Here is a 26,067-nt window from a genome sequence, read left to right as displayed (position 1 = left end):
AAGGGGACATCTGGTGACATTACCCAGCCAGAGTGACAGCACTGTGTCCCCGGGGAGGCCAAACGAGGGGGCACGAGGGCTGGGCAAGGGGACACACCAGAGGCCACGCACGCCTGGCCTTGGGCTCCTTCCACAACTGCCAATGCATCACAGCCCACTCGGTGGCTTTGCAAGGTGGAGACCAGGATTTCCTCCATGCATCTGTCAGAACACCTCAGGGCAAGCTCTGCCAGCTCCTCACCTCCTCCCCATCCCCTCCAAGCCGTGCTCGCTCCCCTCCCAGGGCGAGGAGCCACCGCAGCCCTTCCCAGGCGCAGCTGGGAGCAGGCAGGAACACGAGCCTGGAAATGGAATTCCTAAATATTTGGTACAGCTCTGCTGGCGGATGATGGCGGCAACACGCCGCCTGTGTGAGGTGGGGGATATTTCTGCGGGATCCACGAGCAGGGAAAGGCTAACTCCCAACCCCATGGTTATGTAAAGACGAGGAGCTGGCTATAACCGAGATTTCAAAGGCAAGGAACACTCTGCACCCAGAGCTGCCACTGCACATCCTCCCCGAACAGCAGCATCGCAACGACTGCAACGACCGAGCGCCTTCCTCCTTCGTGCCCACCATGGAAGTCGCACCTATTAACGTGCCGCCTTGGCTAGGAGATGCCTCCGTGTCATCCGAGGCGCGGCTCAGCCTCGCGTGCTGCCATGTCACAATTCCTGCCACAAAGACTCCCAGATTTATTCTTGCCCTCGGCTCGCCAGCTGCTCCGGAGGAGGACAGAGCGCTGCCCATCCATCCCCCCAGCACGGGAGAAGGCGGGCAGAGATCTCGGCACCCCAACACCAAAGTGACAAAGCCACGGCTGCCCCGAGCCATGCCCCAAGCTCGCAGGCAGCCCCCTGCTCCAGAAAGGGCTGTTCCACAGCACATCCCTGGCACTCGCCCCTCGCACGAGGCACAGCCTCTTCCTCCAGAGGACAAACACCCAGGAACATCAGGGTCGCCTTTATCCATTCCCCATCCAAAGGCAGGAGCAGCCCAAAGCCCGCGCCAGGCGCAGGTAAAGGCTCTGGGCGAGCCGCCATGGTGGCTCCTGGTGCTGGGAAATTTTGGCAGGATAAACAAGCGCCGGGCACGGCGAGGAGCTGAGCACTGCAGGCTTCTCCTCCGTGCATTTAATGAGGTTTCCATGTTTCATTTCAGAGACAAACGAGCGCTGTGCCACACTGGGGGGCCGAGATGGGAGAGATTAGAAACCGCGAGCTGCACCGTTCGCTGCGCCCAACGCGGGAACATCATGTAAATATAATGCCAATATAAATCAGGCGGCAGAGCCATCCAGCAACATCACGCAGGGAGATGCTTCCCTGGCTCCCAGCCTCTCACTTGTGACCAGTCCGTCCCTCATCACACCACTCGTCTCCCCTCTGCCTGGCTGCTCTCCCTCACCCTGCCAGACCATCTTGCTGCTCAACTCTCTGCTTGCCAACCACCTATTTCTGTTTATTTTATAAACGGGCAGAAACAAGCAGCTACAGCCCATCGAGGGATTTCTAAACTTCAGGGGTCCCTTGGATCAAATGTTTATCTGCTTTCGGTTTCTACTTGAGCTCTTGTTCTACAGCAGGAGCACGTTAAAAGGATGTGCTTCGATGCCCAGAAATATTAAGTATCTGAAAGGTTTATCATGCATTAAGCAATTCATTTTTTTTTATCCTATTATTCTAATGAAACTTCCATTGTATCGCTGTCCTCTCTCTGGAACCGCTTCACGTTAACACTTTGCATCACCAAGACTGTTAGATGCTGAAGATATCTTTTCCTTTTTTTTAAGAAATAAAATGTAAAATGAGGCCACGAGGAGTTGTGCTAATGGAGGCTTTTAATTTGCTCTTCTCCGAAGAGATAGCTCTGTGGGAAGAGATCCCTTTTCCAAGAAGCTGGGGCTGAAAAGATGCAAAAAGCAATAAACCGGTGCAGCTCTTCATTATTTTGACTATTGGGGGTCGAAAGGAATCATGGCATCCTCGACGGTTATTTGTTTCCAGGTTTGTTTTTTCCTTTTAGCACAGTAAAAAATGCAAATGTAAGCAAAGCAGACGCTGGCACGTTCAGCTCAGCAGATCTGAAGCACAATAGCGATTTTGGGTAAACCTCCCAAAAAGCAGCTTCACCCCAGCTCGAATAAAGCAGCTATTCCATAATTAATAATTGATGGAATAATTGATCATCACCGCACAACCGGACAGGGCGCCCTATTAAACCTCAGTAAATATTTTTCATTGGATTAACATTCAGCTAACGGGGTAATGTAATGGGCAGCAAGAGAGGTCTCATGCAAGGAAGCAGCTCTGTCCCCTTTCTTTCACTTCCCTCATTTCCTAAAATTTCCCCCTTGCTGTTCTCAAATGTCAGAGACGATAATTAGGGCAAATGTCATTTTACATCCTCCGAGCAGACAATTTTCCAAGAGGTGGGCGCTTCCAGCGCTGCACCCGCAGGTCGGGTCATGGGCAAAGAGGTAATTTATTACAGAAACATAATTAAAAATTCCCGCAGATCCGGAAATGGGCAATTCCTTTATGTAACACGGATCGATTGTTGTAACAAACGCAGTGGGATTTAAGTGCCCGTGCTCCACGCAGCTCCTGCCTCTCTTTAATTGCATCTAGAGCAGAGACTCGCTTAGAGTATCACCTCGCTGGATGTGGGCAGCATTCACTTAATGCCCAACTTTAATTTAATCTGTAATCTTCCTGCGTGTGTCTCCTTGACACGCTCGTTCCATGATTCTCCCCATCCCCCGCCATACATATATGATTTATCTATAATCTGATTGATGTCAAGCCGTTGGGTTACACTTCACACAGCATTCCTAGAGGGAAGGATGCGAATTTTAAGGCATCGCCGCGTTTCGCCTGCTGACGGGATCAGACTGAGAAGTGCTCGGGGGACGCGGAGCGCTCGGTCCCGGCGCGGCCCCGCCGGAGCATGCTGCGCCCGTCGGTGCGGGGTCCCGGCCACCACTGCCACCGCGGCCCCGGGGGCTCCGCCGCGGAGCCGCTCCGGGATGCGCCAGCACCGACCGGCCCCGCTCCGCGCACCGAGCCCCGCGCTGCGCCGCGCCGTCCGGGGCGAGCGCTCCGGCAGAGCGCACCGACCATCCCGGGCACTACGGGGAGGGCGCACCGAGAGCCGCGGAACCCCGGGGAGGGCGCATTGAGAGCCCAGGAAGGCGCACCGAGAGCCCCGGGACCCTGGAGAGGGCGCATCGAGCGCCCGGGGACACCGGGGAGGGCGCACCGAGATCCCAGTAGGGTTCACCGAGACCCTCGGGACCCCGGCGAGGGCGCACCGAGAGCCCAGGAAGGCGCACCGAGAGTCCCGGGACGCTGGGGAGGGCGCACCGAGAGCCCTGGCACCGAGGAAGGGAGCTCCGAGAGCCGCGGGGAGGGCGCAGCCCGTGCCACCCTCCCGGTCCCGCTGCCGGGGACCCCCGCCGCCCCCCGGCCCGCTGCCCACGTACCTTTCGGCAAAGAGTACAGCAGGAGAAAAGTTACCAGCCACATGCCATACAGAGCAGCTCTGGCCCCGGGCTGCGGCGCAATTGCGGAGGTGCGGTGCCCCGGCGTGCCGCGCTCCTGCCGCCGCTGCCAGCCCGGCTGAGGTGCCCAGCGCCGCTCCCGCTCCGCCCCGCTCCGCTCCCGCCCGTGGGCCGGGCTCCCGCCCGCGCCCGCCCCCCCCGCGCCGCGCAGGGCTGGGGGCGGCCGCGGCCCCCGCCGGCCGAGCCCTTTCCTCCTCCTCCTCGGCGGGCGCAGGGGCTGGCAGAGCCCCTGTCCCCCTCCGGCCGCCCCCGAGCTGCGCTCGCCGCGGGCCATCAGCCCCGGTGCAGCCCCGCGGGGCCGGAGCGCGGTTTGCTCTCCCGCATCCCTGCAAAGCCGCACCGCGGAGCCTTGCCCCAGCCGAGCCCTGGCCTGGCAGCACGGATGGGGTGCAGCAGCACGGCTGGGCACCCGGGACTCTCTGCTGGCACATCTCCTGCTCCCGGGGCCTCCTGCACACCCTTCCAGCATCCAGGGGACAAAAATGATACAGTGGTTTGGGTTGGAAGGGACCTTACAGACCATAGGGACACCAGGCTGCCCCGAGCCCTGTCCAGCCTGGCTTTGCACACTTGCAGGGATGGGAGATCAGGATTTCAGCAGCCCCGCGAGAGGGGACACAAGCGAGACAGGGCCAGCAGATTCATTACACATTCATCCCTGCAGCCAGCAAATAACAAACAAATACCAGCTAATGCTTTACTTTGGGGTGTATTTATCCAAGGCTTAGCTCAAGCCGAGGCTTGTACTCCCCAAGACTTAGTCGCACCAAAGCCAATTTGTCTGGACCGTTAGAGCATTCAGAGCGCCTTTTCTTGAAGTGATTATAGCAGGTTTTCTTTGCTTTCCAAAACAGCCTTTACAAGCCCAATTTGTTGGAAAATAAACAGAAAGAAAGATTAAAGCATTCAGATTTCAAACAAAACAACCAGCAGGAAAAACATTACGTTCGGATTTTTTAAAAAAGCACTGTTTAGATTTAATTGAAAACGCAACTATCGTCACGGAGATTGGGAAAACAACAGCCCCTTGGCCATTTCCAGCCCTCGTGGATTCACTGCAAGCTTTTCCAGATAGAAGTCCCCTGAAGAGCTCACCAAGGGGTACCCGTGGGTGGGAGGTTCCCATTTCAGAGGGGGGACACGGCCAAAGGACACGGAGAAGCTGCCAGGGTTCGAGGTCCATCCATACCCACTCCCTGTCCCTTCCCTGTCACCCGCACCAGAGACACTTCTAGCACAATGAGCACAGCGAGGCCACTGCCACCTAACCCCTGCCCAGCCCTCAGTGCCAGCAGCACAGCCAGGAGCAAACACTGTGCCAGTGCTGCGCGGGCCTGACACTCCACAGCCTTCCCCCTCACCAAGGACGTGCTTCCTCTTCCTCGGTGCTGAGCTGGGTAGCACCGCCACCACCCCCTCCCCAGCCCGTTCCCAGGCCACCTCAGCGGCTCTGTCACGTTGCGTGGGTGTCACAGCCCTCCCACGCGGGCACGTGCCGCTCGCCAGCCCCACGCTGGCACCCCTGGCCGCGCCACCAGCGTCCCGCGGGGCGGCGAGGCAGCAGCTGATGCACACGCGGTGCCCACACACCCCTCCAGGAGCCGAGGTGCATTTCAATCGCCACCTACATCGCCGTGCAGATGTTCGCTGATACTTGGCGGGGAAATTGGTATGCAGGCCCATACCCAGGCAAGCAGCAAAGCCCGGGCTCTGGGGAGCCCCAGCCACATGCCAGGCATCTGCCCCCTTCCCTCCCCGGCAGCTGCTGCAGGATGGCAGCACAGCCCAGCCTGGTGACAGCGAGCTGCCAGCCCCAGAACCCGCTACGGCACTTCGCAAAGCAGCACGCGACGCATGGGACTCAGGTGTGATTTTTGGTACCCTCCTACGCTCGGGAGTGAATGGAACGGGGCTGCGTGGGCTGGCGGGGCACTCGCTGGCACAGCACCCACGGGGCGCCACGGAGCCCCGTGCGAGGCATGTGAGCAGGGGGAGTAAACGCTGCTCACCGGTTCATTTTTAGCTCCCTTGGCTGTTCAGCAGCTCCCGTGAGTTTCCTCACCATCCCCAGCTCAGAGAATCAGCCTCTGCTGAGCACACTGACCTCCTGATGCCAAGGGCTCCTTTCTCCAGGCCAGGAGCTGCTGGCACGGCAGGACGCTGCACCAGAGTCAAAACCTAAGGCTGGCAGGGTGAGCTCTCAGCCTGGGTCACACTCGGGGAGCCCTGCGGGTCCTTGAGCTGCCTGTACCATTCACTACAGCCCTGTTTTCTCCTCCCCGGATCGCTCAGCCCAGGCCCTTTGCCAGCTCACTGAGCCCGGGCACACGTGCGGGGCTGGCAGCACCGGGCAGGCAGCCAGAGCTCCCGGAGCTGCAGCTCCTGCCAGCCCACACCTGGGGCTCAGCTCCTGCCCAGCAGCCAGCCACCCTTTGGGGACATCAGCTCTGCGTTTGGATGCGCACAGGAAGCGCTTTTGTGTCACCCTAGCACGAGCGTTCGGCCCGGAAAGCTGCTGTCCTGCTAACAACCAGAACGGCATCGTGTGCTTCGTGTGGCTGCGATGAGGAAAGGCAGGAAATGTCCACAGTAATTATTTGGGCAGCGCTGACCTGCGCTTTGGCAGCACAGGCGGCTCGCAGGAAGCCAGGCCAGCGCTGACTCGCGGGGAGAAGCCCATCTCACTCTCCCTGTAGCCGCTGACCCGTTCACAGCCAGCCAGCCAGCCCAGCTGCACGGCTCAAAGGTGAAGCTCACACTGAAGCATTAATTCCCTGGCCCAAACTCCACACAAGACACAGGAGAAATTATAGCAACACACGCCCACGCACAGCTCCGAGCCCCAGCAGGCTCGGGAGGGGGAACCCTCTGCGCTTCGCCACAGCAGAAATTACACGGCGGGGTCCTGCTGCCTCTCCTGAGACCACGGGCAGCCCACAGCCCTCCAAAAACAGCCGTTCCCCTCCAATCCACCCCTCCCTGGCATTTGTTCTGCCTCTGGGCAGAATTACACTCAGCTCCAGGCTCCCCCAGAGCTCTGGGGATTACAGCAGTGCCCTGTGCTCACACACCCCCTTGGCCAAGGAGGCATTTCCCCCTAAAGACAATTCTTCCACTGATATGCAAAAAACCCGCACTCTCCATGCAGGCAGACAGAGGGACACTGAGGAAAGCAGACAAGAGGAGAATCCCCACAGCACCCCCAGAGCTGCTGGGGTCAGCCCCAGGCGGTGTCCCGTGCGGGACAGAGGTGCTGCACCCCGCATCCCTCCGGCCAGGGCACACCTCACCTCCCGCCGGGCCCCAGGCTATGCCCTCGGCCGCCCTCGCAGACAAATCCCCGCAGGAAGCAGTCATTAAAACAACAGGGCTACTTATCTGCCTCGAGCCGATTGTCACAAAGAACTTCCCACGCATCGCCCACTTACCCTCGCAGCGCCTCTCCGGCCAGCCCGCTGTGACCTCTGACTGCACACCCTGTCCCCCAGGGACTAGGAGAAGAGCTGTGTCCTGCACGGGCACCGCTGCCAGTCCAGTCCCACCGCTAACATGGAGGACGAGGCTGAGGGGCTAATTGCAGATGGGATTCAGCTGGGCTAATTATTGGGTACACCTGGGTGGAAAGTTCTGGACGTGCCCGGATGGATTCCCTCAAGCAAAACTTGTCCTGGACACCCCCCTACCCCCTCCACAGCTGTCCCCAATCCCAAGGCTGGCCCTGTGTGGGTGCTGAGGGGGGAAGGACCCCCCTGCCTGTGGCTGCAGCCCCCCCGTGCCTCAGTTTCCCCAGTGGCAGAGGGGAGCAAGTGGCTGCCACATGGAGTGGTGGCAGGAAAAACGCCATGGAGGTGGCGAGGGGCTTGTGCCCGGGTAAAAGGCTGTCAAACCCCTGGACAAACAGGTGCCAGCAGGTCACTGTACCCAAAAATGACATCCTACATGAGCCCCTTGCGTATTGCACAACAGGAACAGCTTCGTTTCCATAAGGAATTCCTGGCACTAGTGATTGTGGACAGACAGTGACACAGAAAGGGGAAACAGTTTTAAACTTCCAGCACAAACCATCCCGTGGTTCTGTTCTCTGCGAAGGGCTTCCTGTCCTCCGTGTCCAGAGCCGGAATCCCTCGCCGGGCAGCCGCGATGCTCGGCTTGCCAAGGAAAAGCCGCTTTCCTGGCAAGAAGCTGGGATTTGGTTCCCTCTAGTGTCGCCGCGCTCCGTTGCTGAGCGGGGACCGGGACAGAGGGGACAGGGGCGAGGGGACTTGGCCGAGGGGAGCTCCGGGCGGGGAGGACAGCGGGGTCCCTGCCCTCGCCTGCTCCACGGGCTTTGCACAGTTTTGGCAAGCGCCAGGGGCCGAGCAGGCTGCCCAGGACAGTGGTGGAGGGATTTAAACCAGGGATTTAAAAGCCAGATGTGTACAGATGTGACCCCTGGGGACATGGTTCAGTGCTGGCCTTGGCAGCTTTGGTTAATAGACTTCGATGGTCTTAGAGGTGTTTTCCAACCTCTGTGATCCCAAAGCACGGTCCTGAGACACAAGGACTGGGTTTATGGGGACTTTCTTTTGCTTCCAGCCACATCCCACTGAGAATCCCACTGGGAGGAGCCAGCCTGTCCACCCCTGGGCTGTGCACCCACAGCATCGCTGTGCACAGCATTAATTCTGCACCCCCGGCCGAATTAATGTGAGCAGTCATTCCCTAATCACCTCCTCTTTGGGGCACGTGCAGCACGGAAACGGGGGCTGAAATGTCCTTTCTCAGGGCTGGAGGATAATTCCAGCCCGTGAAGCGCTGCTGAGGATGCTTTGGCAGGGTGCTGCTGCTGCTGGATGCGCTGCCTTTTCGGGAGCAGAACAAAGGGAGGCCGAGGCGCGTGGCTGGCTCCCCGCCAAGCCAGCCCGTCTCTCCGCTCTCCACTGTTCCTCTTTGGCTCCCTGAGTCACCATTTGCTGCTCTCCTCTTTAAACTAATGAGGAGACATTTTGCATTCGTGTTTCCTCATGGGCGAAATGCGTCCCTGGCATCACGGAGCTGTGCTGGCAGCTCCTCCGTGGCTGCTGCTCCTCCGATTCCTGCCCTGCTGCCTCATCTGCTCGCATTCAGCCAGGGATGAAGCACAGGAAGAGGCCAAGCCACAGCCCTGTCCATCCTACCTGTCCATCCACAGAATGGCGAAGCAAACAGGGAATAGCCAGAGCCAAGGGGAAGCTGTTTGGGTCTGGAAGCCTTCCCAGAGGAAAAGGGCACTCCAGTTGTCCGCTGTATTATTTACCCAATCCCCTTTGTGCCGCAGAAAAGATTTGCATTGAGAAGATTAATGGCTCAAGGGGCTGTGACAGAAATCTTCCGAGATTGCCTGGTTCAGGGGAGAAGGCAAACACCTCCTCGCCGAGGCCACAGAGCTCAAGGAAGGGCTGAGGGGCTGGGCTTGTCCATGGGACACCCTCTGATGGGGACAGCAACTCAGGGGCAGAGCAGGACCTTCTCATCGAGGAGCAGAGGGAGGAAGGAGACATGGTGGCCTTTTCCTGGGAAAAGAGAGTTTTCCTTTCCCAAAGCTCCAGGGCTCAACATCCAGAGCAAATGGCTGTGGAGGCTTGGAGAGCTGCTGGCAGTGGCTCTGTCCCAGCGCAGGGAGGCCACAATTGCTCCCCGGTTCCCAGATTCGCTGGCTCCACCCTGGCGCAGCACGGAGCTGGGCTGCTCGCAGTCACATCCAGCGCAAGTGTTAGGGTCCTGGGGTGTGCCGTGTCCTGCCATTGTCCCCCGTCAGTGTCCTCAGCCCTGCCCCTGTCCCCCCGGGCCGGGCTGCGGGGCTGTGCAGGTGCTGGCCCACGCGGGAGTCCCCAAGCCGTGCAGAATAATGCCATTAATGCCATCTGGTGCCGAGACGGAGATCCCGCGCGGGAGCCAGACACGGCTTTTCGCTCCCCGTAATCCCCGTTCCGGAGCCGCGGGGGTTCGCAGCGCGGGGCTCACGGGGAGCTGAAGGGCACGGCTGCAGCCCTGGCACGCTCGGGAAGGAATCGGGAAGGAGGGGAGCCCTGGGGCTGAGGGATCCTGCTGAGGAAGGGCTCATTTCACACCCCGATGCCTTCCTGCCGGTCGGGACTCTCAGCTCCTGCTTTTGGGGAGCACAACCCTGCCGCACTCAGTTCTGCTGTGACCAAACCTTTAGGTGCTGTGAAACAGGCACTTTGCAGGGAATAACCGAATCATTCAGTTCGAAAAACACCTCTAAGACCATCAATTCAACCGTTAACCGTTTTCTCTATGAGTTGAAGGACTCCGGTTCCTCTTCGCGCTGTGCAAAGCTGCAACGAGTCTTTGTTAATGGGTCAGTGTCAAGTCAAAATTATATTCCAAAATAATCTCCTTACTGTGTTAAATAAGCACCTCAGATTAAACAAATTGCACGGATTTTGCCTAATAACCTTCCCCCAGCTAATCCTATTTTCCTGTCAATGTCTGACCTCGATCGAAGCCCAAACGGACCCAGGGAGTCGGTTTCTCCATCCCTGTCGTGCTGGGGTGGTCGGGGTCCCTGAAGGCACACCTGAACTACCAGAGAGGCTTCAGGGGAGCAGAGGAAACCCCCTGAGTTGGGGTTTCTCACCCAAACCATTCCTTGGCCAAGCAACCCCCAGACTGGCGAGGCTGGGAGGGAACATCCTTCCCTGACCCCCTCCTCTGCTGGTTTGGGGTGTCCCTTTGGCCCCAGGCGTGCAGGGAAGGGGTGAAGGCTCTGGGGCAGGGTGGGGGGCAGCGGTGGGGCTCAGGCAGCCCTGCCCTCCCGTCACTAGGTGTCTGTGTCGGGCCAGCTCTCCGCACGCTGAGCGAACCTCCCTCCTCACTCACCGCCCAATTGCCGGAGAGCATTTTCTTTTTTCTTTTTTCCTTTTTTTTTTTTTTTTGAAGAGGCGTTTCTGGCAGAATCTGAAGCTGAGAGGCCGAGAGCTCACACGGAGCTCCGTTCCTCATCCCAGCCCTTCTCCTGATGGAGAAGGACGCCTGGATCATGCTCTGTGCTGCTGTGCCGGGTTGACCTTGGCTGGACACCAGTTGCCCACTGAGCTGCTCCTTCACTCTCCTCCCCAGCAGGGCAGGGAGGGATTAAAAAGAGGCAAAATCCCCCAAACGCTTGGGTCAAGATAAAGGCAGTTCATAAAGTGAAAGTAGAGCCAGTGTGAGCACAAGAAAAGGAAAAAAAACCCCAGAAGGGCGAAATTCGCCACTTCCCATCCGCAGGTGATGTCCAGCCCCTTCCCGGGAAGCCGGGGTCACTCCTCAAGGCAAATATAACACACGAACATCCCTCTTTTTCCTATATTCCCTGTCCTTCTCTACCCGAGCAGGTATCCCCTGGTCTGGAATGTCTCTTTGGTCAGTTTGGGGCTGCCCTGGCCATGTCCCCTCCCTGCCAGGACCCTGCCCACCCCGCCCGCTGGTGAGAGGGATGTTGAAGGGACAGCAGAGCCAGAACGGGAGTGTTTCCAGCACCTTCCCAGCTCCCTACACAGCCCAGCACAGCGAGGGGGAGGATTAACCCCATCCCAGCCGGACACGAGCACACAAACAGCCCCACGGCGCTGCCACCCCCTGCCTGGGCATCCTGAATACCGCAGGATCCAGGAACCCGCAGCTGGGAGAAGAAACATCCGGAGCAAACCCAGGGCGGAGGCGGCTGGCTGCTCCGAGCCTCGGGCTGCGGAGGAGCCAGCGGGAATTTTTCCTGGGTCTGTGGTGGAAGACGCCTGCGGGGCAGAAAAGTGATTGGCGCCGGGCCAGGAGAGTGGGCGATTCGAACGCCTCGGGCACAGAGTTAACCTCTCGGAGCTTGAACTTTATTAGCCAAGAAACTCTTGCTGGGTCTAAGAGAGGGGGAAGCACGAGGGTAATTTGCGTTCTGGCCTTGCGGGGTAATGGATCCACCGGAGCGGGGTGAGGGGTGGCTACTGGCCAGGACTGCTGGGCTTCGGCTGGAGCTCTGCTTCCACGGTGGCATTGCAGCTCTGAAACCGGAGACAGGGAGGGTGACATGGCCAGCGTGTCCCAGCCCCTCTCCTCCCGGGACAAACCCCCCAAAAGTGCTTCCCTGAAGCACGAGTACCCCAAAGCATCGCTGCCCAGCACAGGGAGCCTCCTACCTGCACCTACAGCTCCTCCTCGTTGCCTTGTCTGCGGAGCAAAAAGCAAGGGGAGAAGTGTTACACTGGGAATTGCAGCTGAGGCAGGGGGAAAGCACGGGCTGAACCCCAGCCCTGTCAGCTGGCAGGACGGGAACAGGCAGGAGAGATGAGGCTGCCTGCAAACCGTGCAATACCCACCTCCGCTTCTTCCTCCCTCCGCAGTGGAACCGCTGGCCTGGGGGTGAGAGGAGCGACTGAGGCTGAGCCTCCCTCCCACCCCATTGCACCCACCCCTGGCTCTGCCCAGCTCCTGCTCAAGCTGTCCCATGAGTGCAAATGCTGCTGGTTTTCATGCTTTTCTCCCTAAAATCAGTGGGCACTACCCTTGCACCAGCTGTGACACCACGGCCACCCTGCACGGAGCAGTGCCAGCATGGAGCAGTGCCAGAACACCCTCGGAGGGTCACACTGGGTCACTCTGGGAGCTGCCGGGGTCCGAGGGCTCTGGGAAAGCTGGCTCCTCGCTCTGGAAATGTCAGAGTTTTCCCTGCTATTTTTAATGAGTGACCTTCCCTCTGAATCCCTGGCGCTGGCAGGGAAACACTAAATATTTACGTGGTCTCCCTCCCAACTCGCTCTCTGCTGGGAGCGTGCCTGGATGGAAAGTTCCCAGGCAGCCCCGGGGGCAGGCTGTGCCCACCCCGGTGTGGTGGGGCAGCGTTGGTGACCCCCAGACTCCTCCCAGACAGAGGAGGAGGCTGAGCAGAGCAGGGAATGGAGCCGAGAAGAGTTCAGCCCACCCAGGCACTTACTGAGGATGATGAGGAGACCGATCACAAAAGCCACGACGGCGAAGATGAGCCCCCCATTGCGGATGGTGTCATAGTCTGGGGAGGAGGAGAGCCAGGAGGTGTCAGCCCAGTCTGAGCGTGGGGCTGAGCCTGCAGCACGCAGCCCGCGGCAGGGGCTGCTCATCCCCCCGCCCACAGCCCCCGGCCTGCCTGGGCACACACTCACCGTAGCTGAACCTGTCCGGGCCCTGCTCGGGCGCTTGCTCTGGAAAAGAGGAGAAACCCCAGTGAGAGCAACATCCTTACCATGTGGAGGTGGGAGACACCAGGATGAAGGACTGCAAGCGAGAGTGCAGTGACTTCCTTGGCACGCAGCTGAGCCAGGAAACTTCTGGGTCTCTCCCCAGGAGGTTTAACTTCCGTGGTGAATTCACGGAATGCACTTGCAGGCTGCATTTGCAGGATGCTCGAGAGGCTATGAGCTCCAGGTGAAGCTGCAGACAGCGACTTGGCACCACTGCCCTCGGGAAGGGTCACTGCCTGCAGCCCTATTTGTGGCTCTGCTCCTGCAGGACTCCATCCATGCTCTGCTCCCTCAGTGCACAGGACTGAACAGCTCCTCGGGCTCACACATCACACCAGAGGCACCCCAAAACTCCCCCCTCCACGCCACAGCTGCGTGTCACTGCTCCAGCCCCCTTACCTGAGTGCACATCCCTCTGCCGGGAGCAGCTTGGAAGGAGAAATCACCCCAAGAAGCCAAGCACCAGCTGGCACCGATGTGCCACAGGGCTGCGGAGCTCTGAGGATCCATCCCCACATCTCCCCACCCCGAATCCTCATGGAGAGCTTCCGCCGTGGTGGGAGGGACCAGCCCTGCCCCTCGCACAGAGATGTCCCTATGAAGGTGTCTGTCCTTACCGTCACCCATGGCCTCGGCGTGTCGTCCGGCGGGCGCCTCGCTCTGCGAGTGGGAACCCACGGGAAAGCGCATTAATTGGGAGACAAACCTCATTAAACATTAATGGCCTCGGTGTAATGTTTATCGCAGTCACGAGGGGAGGCACAGGGCTCCCGCCCGCCTTTGGGAAAGAGGGAGGGGAGGGAAGGGCAGGGGCAGCACCCACCGTGCCAGCCGGTGGGGAGGGCTGGGCACCCCGAGCTGCGTGTCCTTGTCGCAGCCCTGCCTCCCCTTCCCATTGTCAGCCCAGCTGGCCTTCACCTCCTGCGGCGGTGACGAGCCGAGGGATGGGCTCAAATACAGGCTGCGACTGCCTTTTGCTGGAGAGGAGCGGGCAGCACTCCCCGTCCTCCCAGCCTGGCACCGGGGGTGTCCCTCGGCCGGGTCAGCACCTCCGCGCCACCCCGGGCCACCGCAGCACCACAGCACGGCCGTGTCCGCGGCGCATCCCCGCCGGCGGTGGGCACCGGGATGCTGCGCCCCTGCCCGGGCGGTGCCAGCCCCGGGCCCAGCGGGGACAGCTGCCAGCAGGGCTGTGCAATCCAGTTTGCTCTAATCTCGCCATCAGCGAGCGCGAGTCACGCGCCCAAGCCGATTAGCGCCGGGGTGGCCGGGGGGAGCTGGCCCGAGGGACGCTCCCCTTGGCGGGGCTGCGGAGCGCAGACACCCGGAGCCCGCGGCAAGTGCAGCCAAGCCCCGGGAGGGTGCTGCGTGGCACTGCTGTCACTGCTGTCACAGCGCCCTGGCAGCACTCGGCATCCGCCGGACCGGCGCGCCAGCAGCCCGACACCGCGGCTCCCGAAAATCCGAGGGACAAAAGTGGCCCTGGCCGCGCCTCCGCGCTCCCTTCCCACGGGCTCCGGCTCTTGCTGAGCTGCAGAACGGGGCTCGGCCGGCACAAAGCCCGGCTGTGCTGCCCAGGGCGCTGCCCCTGCTCCGCTGGCCCCAGCCGGGCCACAATGGGACAGCGTGGGAAGCTGCCAGGCTGCCCTGGGAACGCCACGGCCCTCGAGACAACGCAGGCAGGCACCGATAGAAACGATATTTTATTCCTTTCCCCTTAGGTCACAGCACAGAGCACACCAGCCCTCCAGCACAGCAGCACACTCGCCTATTTAAAAGGAGACACAATAGCTCAGTTTATTTTACAACAGTCAGGGTTTGGCCATTTTACACACCACAGGGAGCTCTTTGTTTTGTGGTAACACCGACGGCACACTACGGACAGCACGGGCACTCCGACGGGACACACACCGTGACACTCGGGGGCCGGGCTGGGGTCTGCTCTGCCCCGGAGCTCTCTGCGACAGCCGGGACAGAGCCAAGGGACACAGCACGAGAGACACGGTCCCTCTGTCACAGATGGGACAGAGCTTCCCGCTGCCACCAAGTGATGCCAAGCAGGCAGGGACACAGCCCACGCTGCAAGCAGGGCCACCACAGGGGGATGGACACAGCAGGAACCCTTCTCAAAACCATCCAGGAGGACAAGCCGCCCTTCTCGGTGTGGGCATGGCACCCTGAGGTGTTTCAGTGCAGCCCTGGGGACCCTCCACCGCCACCCCCATCCGAGCTGGCAGTCCCCAACTGAGGTTTTGCCTGCCCATGGACTTGGGGAAGGGCCAAAAACCACAGGTTTGCCTCTGACCCATGAGAGGACACAGGGTGACGATGGCCTCTGGGCTCAGCACGTTGTCACAGTGCAAGCTCAGGTGTGCCAAAGCCCCGAGAATCACTCACTGCCCCTTGCTGCTGCTCTGTGGGGAGAAGAGACAGCTGGCACCAGGGGTGACACGGAACCACCACGGGACGACACACAGCACTGACATGGGTGGCATAGGGAGTGACAAGGTGGCAGGAGACAAGCACAGACAGGATCTTTGTTTCTCTAGCCCTCAGCCTGTGTCACCCACCCAGCTCTGGCTCGCAGGCAGGAGCTCTTTGTTCTGGTTAATGGGGTCACCGCTGTGCTGCCACCCTCTTCCACAGTGTCACCATGCTGGGGACCTCACGGGCTTCTCTGCCACCACGGTCTTTCCTCACACTTAAAGCAGCGTCCCACAGGTTTAACCAGGGACAGAACGGGGAGTGCCAGGCAGGAGAGCTCCCTTCAGCCTTGAGTGCAGCGCCCCGGCGACCCCAGCGAGGAGGGCTGAGCCGTGGGATGTCCCTGCCTGGCTCACCCCCCACCATGGCTGTTTTTAGGCTGGGGGCATGCAGGGGGTTATTGCTGAAATGGAGACGGGTGGCCCTGAAGTGGCTGGGCAGGTCCCCAGGGTGCTGCAGGTCCCCAAGCCCTGCCCAAAGCCAGGGGGCTGTGCTGCTGGCACTGGGCAGGGAACGGGGCTGTTCCCAGGCTTGGAGGGCACCAAAAGGGCAGCGCCTGCCAGTCCTACAGAGCCCGAATCACACGCACAGCACGAGAAAGGTGAAGAGAAAGTCACGATTACAACATCAGCAACAACTAGCCCTAGAGGTAATGATCATCTCACAGCAACATTACACACCACGGGAGGCAGAGAGGACGGTGAGCGGAGTTTAGTCGGGTTAGGAAACAGAGAACCGGTGCTGGAGCACAGAGGGGACACAGACACGGCAGCTCTGTGTCTCCTGAGGGGGACCTGCTGCTGGGGTTTCAGTTTCCTCGCAGGCTGCGGGCATCTGCACTCCGAGCGTCCATCCTCGGGTCTCTGGGTCTGTGTGGGGAGCAGGGCAGCGGGTCAGGCTCTCCCCGCACAGGGCTTGTGACCTGGCAGCACAAACTGCCAGCTCGGGCTCCAGCCTTCCCCCTCTTCTCACCAGGGCACAGCCCAGGAGGTGGGTGAGCCCTGAGGGATTCACACCCAGATCTCTGAACGCTGTAAAACCACAACTACTCCGAGGTGGGGGAGCACAAGGAAAGGAAGTGTAACACAAGGGAAAATCCGGACAGGTGCTTCCTTTTCCTGCACTCAGGACCTTGCCAGCACTGAGTTTCCCTGCTGTGGACCCCACAGTGCTCACCCCCACTCCGTCCCAGGGACGCAGAGCTGCCCAGTCCCACTGGGCTGCTCAGGGCACCAGAGTCACCCCAGATGCAGCCCCAGCTATCCCTCCCATCCTGATGTCACCACCCAGCCTGGCCTGGGACTCACCGCATGGCTCCTGCTCAGTTCTCTGCTTTCTGTGCCACCGTCGCTGCAAAGGGAAGAGCACAGGGGTTGTAGTGCCTGCCCAGCACCAGGAGGTGGCTGTGACACTGGGCAGTGGCACGGTGACCGCGGGACAGTGACCTTACCGTTCGAGGTGATCAGATTCTCTGCCTGAGCCTCCTCATCCCCTGGAGCCCTGCAAGGAGAGGAGCACGGTGAGGGCAGCAGGATCTGTGCTCCATCCCAACATGGGATGCCCAGCAGCATGGTGGGATGGCCAGGAAGGTTCACTGGGGGCAGGCAGAGCTGCTTTGGGCACCCCAAAGGGACACCCAGGGAGTGCAACTGCTCTGCCAGCTGTAGGAGGGAGCCCGGGAGGATCAGAGAAGAAGAGCTTCCCAAGGGATGTGCTCCCCACTCACCTGGGCTTCTGCTTGAAACTGCACCTGCACCTCCTGCCTGCAAGGGGAGAGAAACTCTGTGAGTGTGGCCCAAGTGGGAATGGCATGTGGCCTTTCCCAGTGCCCCCCAGGACAAGGACAGCCCCTGCTGCCCCTGCCTGCCAGCCCAGCATGTCCCCAACTCACTGAGTATGAGGAGAATGCCCACGGTGAACAGGACCACGGCGAACACCAGCCCCCCGATCCTCAGGCTCTGGTAATCTGGGAGGGGGAGACACAGGGCTCATTCTTTGGGGTTCAGGGAAGGGGAAGGGCGCAGCAGGAGCTCCTTTGCTCCCCATGGAGTCCCCACCCTGCTCGGCCATGCTCACCATAGTTAAAGGGATCCTCCTCCTTGTCCTTCTCCTGGGTGGCCACTGGAAATGAGCAGACAAGGGGTGTGAGCTGAGAGACCCCCTGGCTGAGCCCTGCCAGCCCCCACAAACTCTGGGGCTCTGCTGCCCCACGCCCCACTCCAGCCCCCCCTAGATCCATGTGTTCCCCGTGTCCCCCAGCCTTTTCCCGAGCTGTGGGGCAAGCCCTGGGCACCTACCGTCTGCCACGGCTGCTGGCACCAGCAGGGAGCACAGGAAGATGAGCGCTGCCTCCATGGCTGCTGCGAGAGAGGGGAGAGGAGGCTGTCAGCACCCAGATGGCTCGGGGACAGAGCCAGGGAGCCTTCCCTGGGGAGCCTGTTCAGTGCTCCACCACCCTCTGGGGGAGAACCTTTACGTGATATTCAACCCAAACCTCCACAGAGACAAAAAAAAAAAAAAAAATTGAAGAGGCTGGATTTACAGTTACCCTAGTTTGCTGAAGTACTCAAGCCTAAATCCCACTGTCTTTGGGAGAACTTGGCATAATTTAACCAGTTTGCTGAATATTTCCAGCCTCCTGAACTGGGACAGGCTCCACTCGCACTTGGGATTATTTTTTTAATGTGGTGCGTTTCAATTAAAAAGTTTCTCAAGAAGATTCAAGAGACACCACGGAAGAAGAGTCAAGAAGAACAATTTTAGTTTGCTCTCTCTACATCTTGCTCTTAAAACTTCATTGGTTTTGAGCATCCCAGGGCACCTCTCAGCACGGCACGGCTTGGCACGGCACAGCACCCGGCCACCAGCCCCCGGCCCGGCCCCTGGTGATGATTTGTCCCAATTAGCATAGCAATTACACTCCCGCAATGAGGCCAGTGGCCCTGGCGGGACGTGAGCTCAAAGACACACTTGCCCTCCGGGCTCTCTGCAGCGGCAAGGAGACCATAAATAATCTCGGTGCTCCTTCCCAGCGGAGCCTGTCCCTGTCCCCTCACTGGGAACACCCTGCCGGAGCGCGGACCTTTCTCCCGGGTGTAAGGACGCTGCGGCCGGGCTGTGACACTCCCTGCCAGCTCGGGCAGGGGACATGTCCACAACTGCCGCACCCCTTAGGTGGCACCGACCCGGCACTCCGCTGTGCCAAAGGTGGGCACTGGTGACAACCTGCTGCCAGCATCCCTTCTCCAGCTCCCAGGGGACAGCCTGGGGACAGCGGGGAGCTGCTCCCTGTCCTGTCAGCTGGCACAGCGCTCTGCAGACACCGTCGCCTGCCGGGTGCCAGGAGGAGAGGGCTTGGCTGCTGCAGCTCCTCCGAGGGAGGGTGGCAGCAGGCCGGGCGCTGCCTCTGTCCCCTCGGGGCTCTGCCTGCAGTGTCAGCGGTGCCAGGCAGTCACCCAGTGCCCCCGCGCCCGGCTGGGTGGCCATACATGGTCGGGAGCACGGCGAGGGCTCGCTGCTGGCACGGGAGAGCAAGGCGGGTTATCGGGAACCCTCCCGGCCCCGAGAGCGCCGAGTGCGACAGAGCTGCTGCAGCTGCCGCGCTGGATTAGTGCCGATAAGGAAGGGGCCCTCGACACAGCAGGAATTCAGCTCGCTGACGGATGCAGATCCTGGCGAGCCGCTGTTCAGCCCCTCCAGAGCCTGACCTGATTCTGACACAACCTCCATCCCAGCCCGTCCCCTGCCAGTGACGGGGAGGCAGCTCAGCTGCCCCAGGCTGGCTCCCCGGACACCGAGGTCCCCCACATCCTGCTGCGGCCCCTTCTCCCAGTCTGTGCTCCAGCTCCTAGGACTGGCATGCATGGAGCAGGCTCAGCCATGCCCAGCAGGGCTGGCTCCAGCAGCACTTGGCTCCGTGGCCATTCCCAGTGCTGCCCTTGGGAGCCAGTTCCCATTGCAACCACAGAGGAACCAGCCCCGGCCCCAGCAATATTCTCAGAACCCGCCTTGTTCACCATAACAAGCGGCATCCCACGATAACTCCCATCCTTCCCTCCCTTTCCACGATTTGCCATTCCGAAGGCGATGTGTTTATCTGAACACTGGAGGGTTTCATCCTCCTCTCCTGCAGCTGCGCTGCCATTGTGCAGCGCGGGGCTTCACCAGAGCGTGCCCAGACAAACCCCCTCGTTTGCTGAGACACAGAATTCGGGCTAATTACCAGCTCTTAGAAACACGCACAAAGAACCCACAGCTGGTGACACAGTCCCTTCGAGCTGCACATTTCCCCACGTCCTTTTTTCTCTCCAATCCTTTATCTCTTCACTGCCAAGGCTGCAAAATCCGAGCTGTTCTACCTCTCCGAGGGCTCTGTGTGTGCTCAAGGGCTGTGACCCAGCTCATGCTATCATGCCATGAATGGTATCAATCGGCTCCCGTATTTCTCAAACAAATCATTCATCAGATTTTTACTGTCGATTTTGCCATTCTTTGCCTGCTATTAGCGCATTCCCCAAGGAACACGCAGGGAATTTTGCATTTTTCCCTGCCCCGAGCCCCTCCACGTGGCGCTGGGCCCTGCCCAGCCACACACACCGCCTCCAACCCTCCGCTCAGCGTTTGGCTTCTCGCACGTAGCGCGGCAGAGTTCACTGCTGGGCCGAGCCAAGCACGCAGCACACATATGTTCTTTGTTTTTCTATCCCAATTCCTAGAATTCACACACTTCCGAGCGCTCGAACTTATCTCCGCACGAGTGAACCGCCAGGGTTGGCAGTGTCCCTGCTCCAAAGGCAAACACGGCGCTCTGCACTGCAAACGAGCCCAGCTCTCCTCCAAGGCAGCATATGCCTTGCAAAGAGCCACAGGTTTTTTTGGGTTGCTCCAAGCTGGCCCACCCACTTCTTCCTGAAGCTGAAATAAAGTGAGAGCGAGCGCTGCTGAGGGTTTGTGGTTCTCCTGCCTTCCCTCCTGCTGGATCCAGCTGTGCCTTGGCACAGGGAAGGAGCGGAAATCCAGCAGCTGCCACGTCCTACAGCCAAAATCTCCGTGATTTCTCCTCATCGGTGACACAAAGTTTGGAGTCACCACCCCGGACACCACGGGGAGTGGCAATGCCTGTGACTTGAACCAAAACATGGGGGTTTCCTGTTAAAACTGTGAGATCCGGCTAAACACAGAGAGAGGCAGAGCGGCACAGGAGCAGAGCAGAGGAGTCAAGAATTCCCTCGCCATCTCAGCCCAACCTGCTGCTTTATGAGGAAAAGCAGACCTTTCCCCCCATCCGTGTCTCCACAGAAGAGCCAGCGGTAGGAGGAGGCAGCAGGAATTTGTGAGAGGCTCAGGGGGGAAGGAGGCAGCGACTCAGAGCGAGGAAGCACACGGAGTTTGCTGTTTTCTGGGAGGACGAGAGCAGATTGAGGGACTAACGCCCCACGGAGAGAGTCTGCCAGTGGTGACACCAGCGGGGCACAAGGCAGGGTGACAGTGGCAGGGCCAGCCCGGCACCAGGAGCTGGGAGCCACCCGCACCCACACGAGCCGGCAGGATGATTCACCGCCCCGCCGCCGCCCTGCCACGCGCACAGCCAGCTCTCCCTCCGTGCACAGCACAGCCACAGCTCCTCCTCAGCCTCTTCCTCCTGGATAATCCCTCCTCGCCATTCCCGTGCCCTTGGCTTGCTGTGTGTGCGTGCACGGAGCCTGGGCGAGGGAGAGGAGCGGGCAAATCCGGGCAGACAGACCCACTCTCTCCCGCCTGGCTCAGCTCTCTGCAGTACAGCAAATCCTGCCAGAGCAAGGCAGGTGAATTTGTAACACTGCTGGATCTCCAAGTCCCCTTTTCCTTTTCATAGATCTGCCCTGTCAAGTCTGAGCCATCACAGCGCAATTCCGGGCAGCCTCCGCCTTCCGTCAGGAGTCCTCAGGGCATCTCCCGAAGATCAGACCTAGTTAAAATCTCTGGTTTCTGTGCAAAGCCCCCCAGACCGTGACAGCAGCGCTCGGTTGCCCGGGGCGTTTAAGAGCGTGCATGTGTGAATGGACATTTCCAGCTCTGCATAGATGTGCTCTTCTGCCATTTCACGTCAGCATCAATCTGCCTATTAATGTGCCTGTTGTTGTGCCTCGTGCTTCTAAATGAGAGAGATTTCCAGCCCTCGCCATTCCGGCATGGACGGCCCTTCCCAAATCTGGTGCTGATTCAGAGGCTGGCTGGGTGGAAGACACAAACCTGGCTTCACTACGATCCGATTTTCCTCTGCGGATTTGGGGTGTCTCTGAGCACACCATCCCTCACCTGTTCCCCAGAATTCCACTTGCTCCCTGCAGGGCTTCTTCCAGCCTCATGGAATTGACCCTAAACCATCAAGGAACCTCAGCCAAGGCTGCCTGGCCATGTGTGGCACAGCACAGTCCCCAGACCCCCGATGACATCCCAATGGGGCAGCGAGGCCAACCCTTCACTGGGGCAAATCCCTGCTGAGCTAAAGGCTGCCTGCCCAGAGAACCCAGCCTGGGCTCCGGCAGGCAGTAAACATCACCACCACCTCCCACCAGCAGTCTGCTGCTCCTGATCGCTCCTCATTTGATTAACAGATCACCAGGTGCTGGAAACCTCGCTGTACACCTGCCTGGACCATCCCATCCTCCCGCCACGCCCTTGTTTGGCCGCACACCGGCTGAACGAGCCCGGGCTCTGCACAGGCATCAGCCGCGGGAATCACACAGGTGAGACAAAGGTGAGGTTACCTGCAGCATCCTGGTGGTGAGAGTAGCCCAGATGACCAGAATACCCTGTCAGAGCAGTGTGGAAGAAGCTGTTAGAGGCTCCCGTGCATGCTGGGTACCACAGCACTGCCACGCTCTGCTGCACATCAGAGCAGACATTTTCTCCCTCCTCTCCTCTGCTGTCACCATCAGCCGCGACCACCGCCAGCACGAGGCAGCCAGCAGCCCCCAGCAGCACGGCTGTGGTCCCCACCAACGCTGCCACACGCACAGAGTGACGGGCAGGTGGCACAGCCCCCGGGTGGGACAGGACAGGACACCTCCATGCTGCCAGTGCCTTCCCCGTGCTCAGGGATGCAACAGCTGCAGAGCTCAGCTCTTTGCACCTTGGGAACACACAAACAGCCCGAAAGGCAAACACGGGAGCAGCCGGGCACTGAGCTGCTGGTTTGTTGTGCCAGGGAGTGTCCTCCACACCTGGCAAAGCTGTGACACTCCATGTTTTACCTGAATGGGTCCGTTGAGACAAAGCAGATAAAATTTCCAGGTGAGCGTGAGCCATGAGGCTGATGGGAGGAAGGCACGGGCAGACTCACACCGTGCAGGCACAGGGTATTCTCCAGCAGGTCCCAAACACGCTCTAACAGGTGGCCTGGCTTGGCAGCCATGGCACCTCATGCTGGCAGCTCTCCACCTCACTCCTCCTCGGAATCACGGTCCAGTTGTGCACGAGCAGGGATTCTCCGGGTTTGTCTTTGTTTCAAACTGGGAGCAAAACCACCCCGAGGGACTGAAAATCCCAGCGGAACCAAACAGCATCCAGGAGCACTGCGGGCTTGCCAAAATGGGTGCTCCGTTCTAATACACACACAGCTTTCCCCGAGAGGCTGCTCCTTCACGCTGCTTATTCACATCCACACAAACCACCTGTCACTTTCCCTCCCACAGAAATATCCCTGCAAGATCCAAGTTCCACCACATGGACTCCAAAATCCGTTTCTTTGGAAGCATTAATTACACACCCTGAGAGACACGCTCTTCCCTTCCTCCGTACGCCTTCCCGGGATGAGGCGCTTGGCTGTTTACGCACGGTGTTACTACAATATTGAACAACAGGAGCCAGAGCGCTGCCAAGGGCTGCGAGAGAGGGATCCCCTGGCTCCCCGGGATCCCCCCGCTGCCCGGGATCCCCCCGCTCCGCTCGGCCCTGCCAGCCTGGGGAGCACCGGGCGTGTGCCGGCTCTGCCCGTGGTGGTCTCGGGTGGGGTCCGCCGGGGCATCCTCCCCAACACGGGGGGCTGGTAACCAGGCAACGGTGGGATGAGGGAAAGCGCGGTACCCGGCGTTGCCATGGCAGCCGCCGGGGCCGGGATGCGGGCGGGTCGGGGCTCGGGGCGATGCCCCGGGGCAGCGGGGTGGGGTCCCGGCAGCCTCCCGGGGGGTAGCGGGCTGGGCACGGTATCGCAGCCCGGTACCGGGGCTCGGACCGCCGAGCGGGCATCCCCGAGCCTCGCGATGCCGGGCGGACCCCGAGACCCCCGAGCCACCCCTTCTTTCCCTCCCTCCCCAGCGGACCCCCGAGACCCCTCGCCGGCCGGACCCACCTGAGCTGGCCGGGCGGAGCCGGGCAGAGCCGGGCTGGCCCCGCGGCTCCGGGCGGTGCCGGGGGAGCGGAGCGGAGCGCCGAGCGGGGCTGCCGCACAAAGGGGAGCGGGCGGGCGGGGCGGGGGCGGTGCCTGCGGGCGGGGGGCGCGGGCAGCGGCGGGGGCGCGGCCAGCACGGCCCGGCCCTCGGCGGCTCGCAGATCCCCCCAGAGGAAGGCACGGGGATGCTCAGGCGGATGAGCCCCTCTGCTCTGGACACAGCTGGGGCTGTCCAGCCTGGAGAAGAGACGCTCCAGGCAGAGCCTAGAGCCCCTCACAGTGCCTAAAGGGGCTCCTAGAGAGCTGGAGAAGGACTTGGGACAAGGGATGGATGGATAGGACAAGGGGGAAAAGGGTTAGCGTTGCCAGAGGTCAGGGATAGATGGGATAGTGGGAAGAAATTCCTCCCTGTGAGGGTGGGGAGGCCCTGGCAGAGAAGCTGTGGCTGCCTCATCCTTGGAAGTGTCCAAGGCCAGGTTGGACAGGGCTTGGAGCAGCCAGGGATGGTGGAAGGTGTGTCAGGGATTTGGAACTTGATGGCCTTGAAGATCCAACACAAACCATCCGGTGGCTCTGTGGTTCTGCAGGAGTCACGGTGCCTGCAGGGTGCAGGTGGGAAGGGGAAATGCTCACCTGGCTGTGATCATCCCTGCCCAAGCAGAGCAGGCCTGGACTCTGCCCTGAGCTCTGCAGCTCAGGCGGGTGAGGAACAGCCTGGGAGCTCCTCTGGGGCCAGCAGAACACACACAGGTGAATTGGCAAACATGGCACAGCCTGCTGGGAAAGGGGCTGCCAGGCTGCCAGGCCAGGTGGCCCACTGCACAGGGCTTCAGTCATGTCACCCAGCCACGTCTCAGGGGCCACCCGGGTCAGAGTGGGCAGCTGGGCCACTTCCAGCCCCTTTCAGGCACACCCTGGAGCTGTTACCTGCCCCAGATCCACCAGCATTTGGCAGCTGCAGAAAACCAGCCCCTTTGGGTGTTAGTCAGAGCGAGTCAGGAACTAACCCATGCTTCTGCCAGCCAGGGGAAAATGCTGTGTGACAGAAGGGCTGGACAGAAAGGCCTGTGGAAAACTCTGAAAGCCCTGCTAGGGAGCTTTGTGGCAAGCCCCAGAGAGCCATTTCTTCTTGGAAAAACACCTCAGCAATGCTATCGCCACTGAGCTGGCTCATCCCCTATTAACTCAAATGCATGTTAGATAGAAATCAGGCAGTGACGGCACCATTCCACAGCCATTTCCCTGGTTCCAGTAAAACATAAAAGGAAAATGAACCAGCACTGGCATTTCAAGGCAATTATTCAGAGGGTCAAGAGATACAGACCAACAGTGAGGAGCTGGAAAACATCAAGTCCCTCTAATGCATGGGGATAACAGGATAAGGCTGTCAGTTACCCTGCAGAGAGGGAGGCTGGGATCAAGCCAATATAATCAAGTTTTGGGCTTCTCTGACCTTATCTGCTTCTCGGCTGTCATTACCCACAGCACACAGTAAAACATTCAGGTGTCACCATGCCCTGGGGACTGCAGAGAGCACAGTGGGGCTCTGCAGAGACCCCAGCAGAGATGTCCCTTGTAGCAGCAGCCAGGACACAGCTGGATGTGGCTGGATGTTCTCTGTGCTCTCCTCCCTGCGGTTCTTTATTTACAAATTTCCAAGGCTCTGCCCAAAGTGAGTAGAATCAGAAAAAATAGGAGCATAGATTTCTTTCTTCCTGCACAAACTCAGTTAAAACAGAGACTCCAGAGTGAATTTGGGAAGGGAAGGTGTGCTGTTCTTGTGGGGGAAAAGCAGCCCCAGCAGTCGCTCATGGTAAACATCTGCACAGCGGCATTGCCAGCAGCTCCAGCAGGGCAGGATTCCATCTGAGCCTGTGTCCCTTACCCTGGAGCACCTCCTCCCTGTGGGCTCGGGGCAGGGGTGGAGCCACTTGCTCTCCAGAACTTTCCCCTCCAAGTCTAAGGTCTCTCCCTGCAATGCCAAGCTTGGGAATTGCCTGCTCAGTGGCAAGGCAGCCCTCAGCCCCGTCAGGGCCACAGGAGAACCGAGCAGTGACAAAAGCTGTGTGTAGCCATAAGGCTGCGTTTACCCCAATAACATCGTTTTCCATCAGGTCCAAGTCATTCCCTGTGCCCTGAATCCCTGCAGGAGCAAGGATCAAGCAGTGGCTGCACTGAAGCTCCTGCACTCCCCTGCTGAGCACAGCTCAAGCTGAAGTCCAGCGACTCCGTGCCAAGTGGTGATGTTACTGACCATGGGAGGGAACCAATCCCCAACTAGAGGAAAAGCATTTTTGCAGGGAAACATCATCGCTGAAACCCTATAAACAAATCTGTTTTGACACAGCAGAACAAAGAGCTATAAAAGGAGAGATCGGGAAAA

General features: G+C 59.9%; 3 protein-coding genes across 8 annotated transcripts in view; all 3 read right to left on the bottom strand.

The window, feature by feature from the left end:
• DSCAML1 (DS cell adhesion molecule like 1) overlaps nucleotides 1–3,665 on the bottom strand; it is a 92,004-nt gene extending 88,339 nt beyond the window's left edge. For all 3 annotated transcript variants that reach the window (XM_085081781.1, XM_085081782.1, XM_085081783.1), the window contains exon 1: nucleotides 3,525–3,665. In XM_085081781.1, the coding sequence (XP_084937907.1) occupies nucleotides 3,525–3,567 (43 nt within the window). In that variant the 5' untranslated portion in view covers nucleotides 3,568–3,665. The remainder of the gene's footprint in view (nucleotides 1–3,524) is intronic.
• Nucleotides 3,666–10,607: 6,942 nt separating this feature from the next.
• Nucleotides 10,608–14,152, bottom strand: FXYD2 (FXYD domain containing ion transport regulator 2). 3 transcript variants are annotated; one of them, XM_085081830.1, is made up of 6 exons: nucleotides 13,653–14,152; nucleotides 13,447–13,489; nucleotides 12,752–12,790; nucleotides 12,547–12,621; nucleotides 11,753–11,783; nucleotides 10,608–11,617 (listed from the first exon to the last, which is right to left on the bottom strand). In XM_085081830.1, exons 2-6 carry the CDS (start codon nucleotides 13,454–13,456, stop codon nucleotides 11,428–11,430), a joined length of 345 nt encoding a protein of 114 aa, XP_084937956.1. In that variant the 5' UTR covers nucleotides 13,457–13,489; nucleotides 13,653–14,152; the 3' UTR covers nucleotides 10,608–11,427. The 3 variants fall into 3 exon arrangements, with proteins under 3 accessions (XP_084937956.1, XP_084937955.1, XP_084937957.1); XM_085081831.1 differs by lacking the exon at nucleotides 13,653–14,152 and adding an exon at nucleotides 11,933–11,969 and having other exon boundaries at nucleotides 11,428–11,617; nucleotides 13,447–13,615; XM_085081829.1 differs by lacking the exon at nucleotides 13,653–14,152 and having other exon boundaries at nucleotides 10,609–11,617; nucleotides 13,447–13,626.
• A 367-nt stretch (nucleotides 14,153–14,519) lies between these two features.
• LOC146427584 (FXYD domain-containing ion transport regulator 6-like) lies at nucleotides 14,520–23,762 on the bottom strand. Of its 2 annotated transcripts, none has more exons than XM_085081827.1 (8): nucleotides 23,646–23,762; nucleotides 17,611–17,670; nucleotides 17,390–17,434; nucleotides 17,205–17,279; nucleotides 17,040–17,076; nucleotides 16,764–16,813; nucleotides 16,621–16,663; nucleotides 14,520–16,182 (listed from the first exon to the last, which is right to left on the bottom strand). In XM_085081827.1, exons 2-7 carry the CDS (start codon nucleotides 17,666–17,668, stop codon nucleotides 16,635–16,637), a joined length of 294 nt encoding a protein of 97 aa, XP_084937953.1. In that variant the 5' UTR covers nucleotides 17,669–17,670; nucleotides 23,646–23,762; the 3' UTR covers nucleotides 14,520–16,182; nucleotides 16,621–16,634. The 2 variants fall into 2 exon arrangements, with proteins under 2 accessions (XP_084937953.1, XP_084937952.1); XM_085081826.1 differs by having other exon boundaries at nucleotides 17,611–17,673; nucleotides 23,646–23,752.
• Nucleotides 23,763–26,067: the final 2,305 nt, after the last annotated feature.

This window comes from Lichenostomus cassidix, chromosome 24 (assembly GCF_008360975.1).
Source record: "Lichenostomus cassidix isolate B80296 chromosome 24, HeHo_3.0, whole genome shotgun sequence".
In the NCBI taxonomy this organism is placed as follows: Eukaryota; Metazoa; Chordata; class Aves; order Passeriformes; family Meliphagidae; genus Lichenostomus; species Lichenostomus cassidix.
Note: the sequence above shows the minus strand (reverse complement) of the source record. Positions and strands in the feature narration are given on the sequence as shown.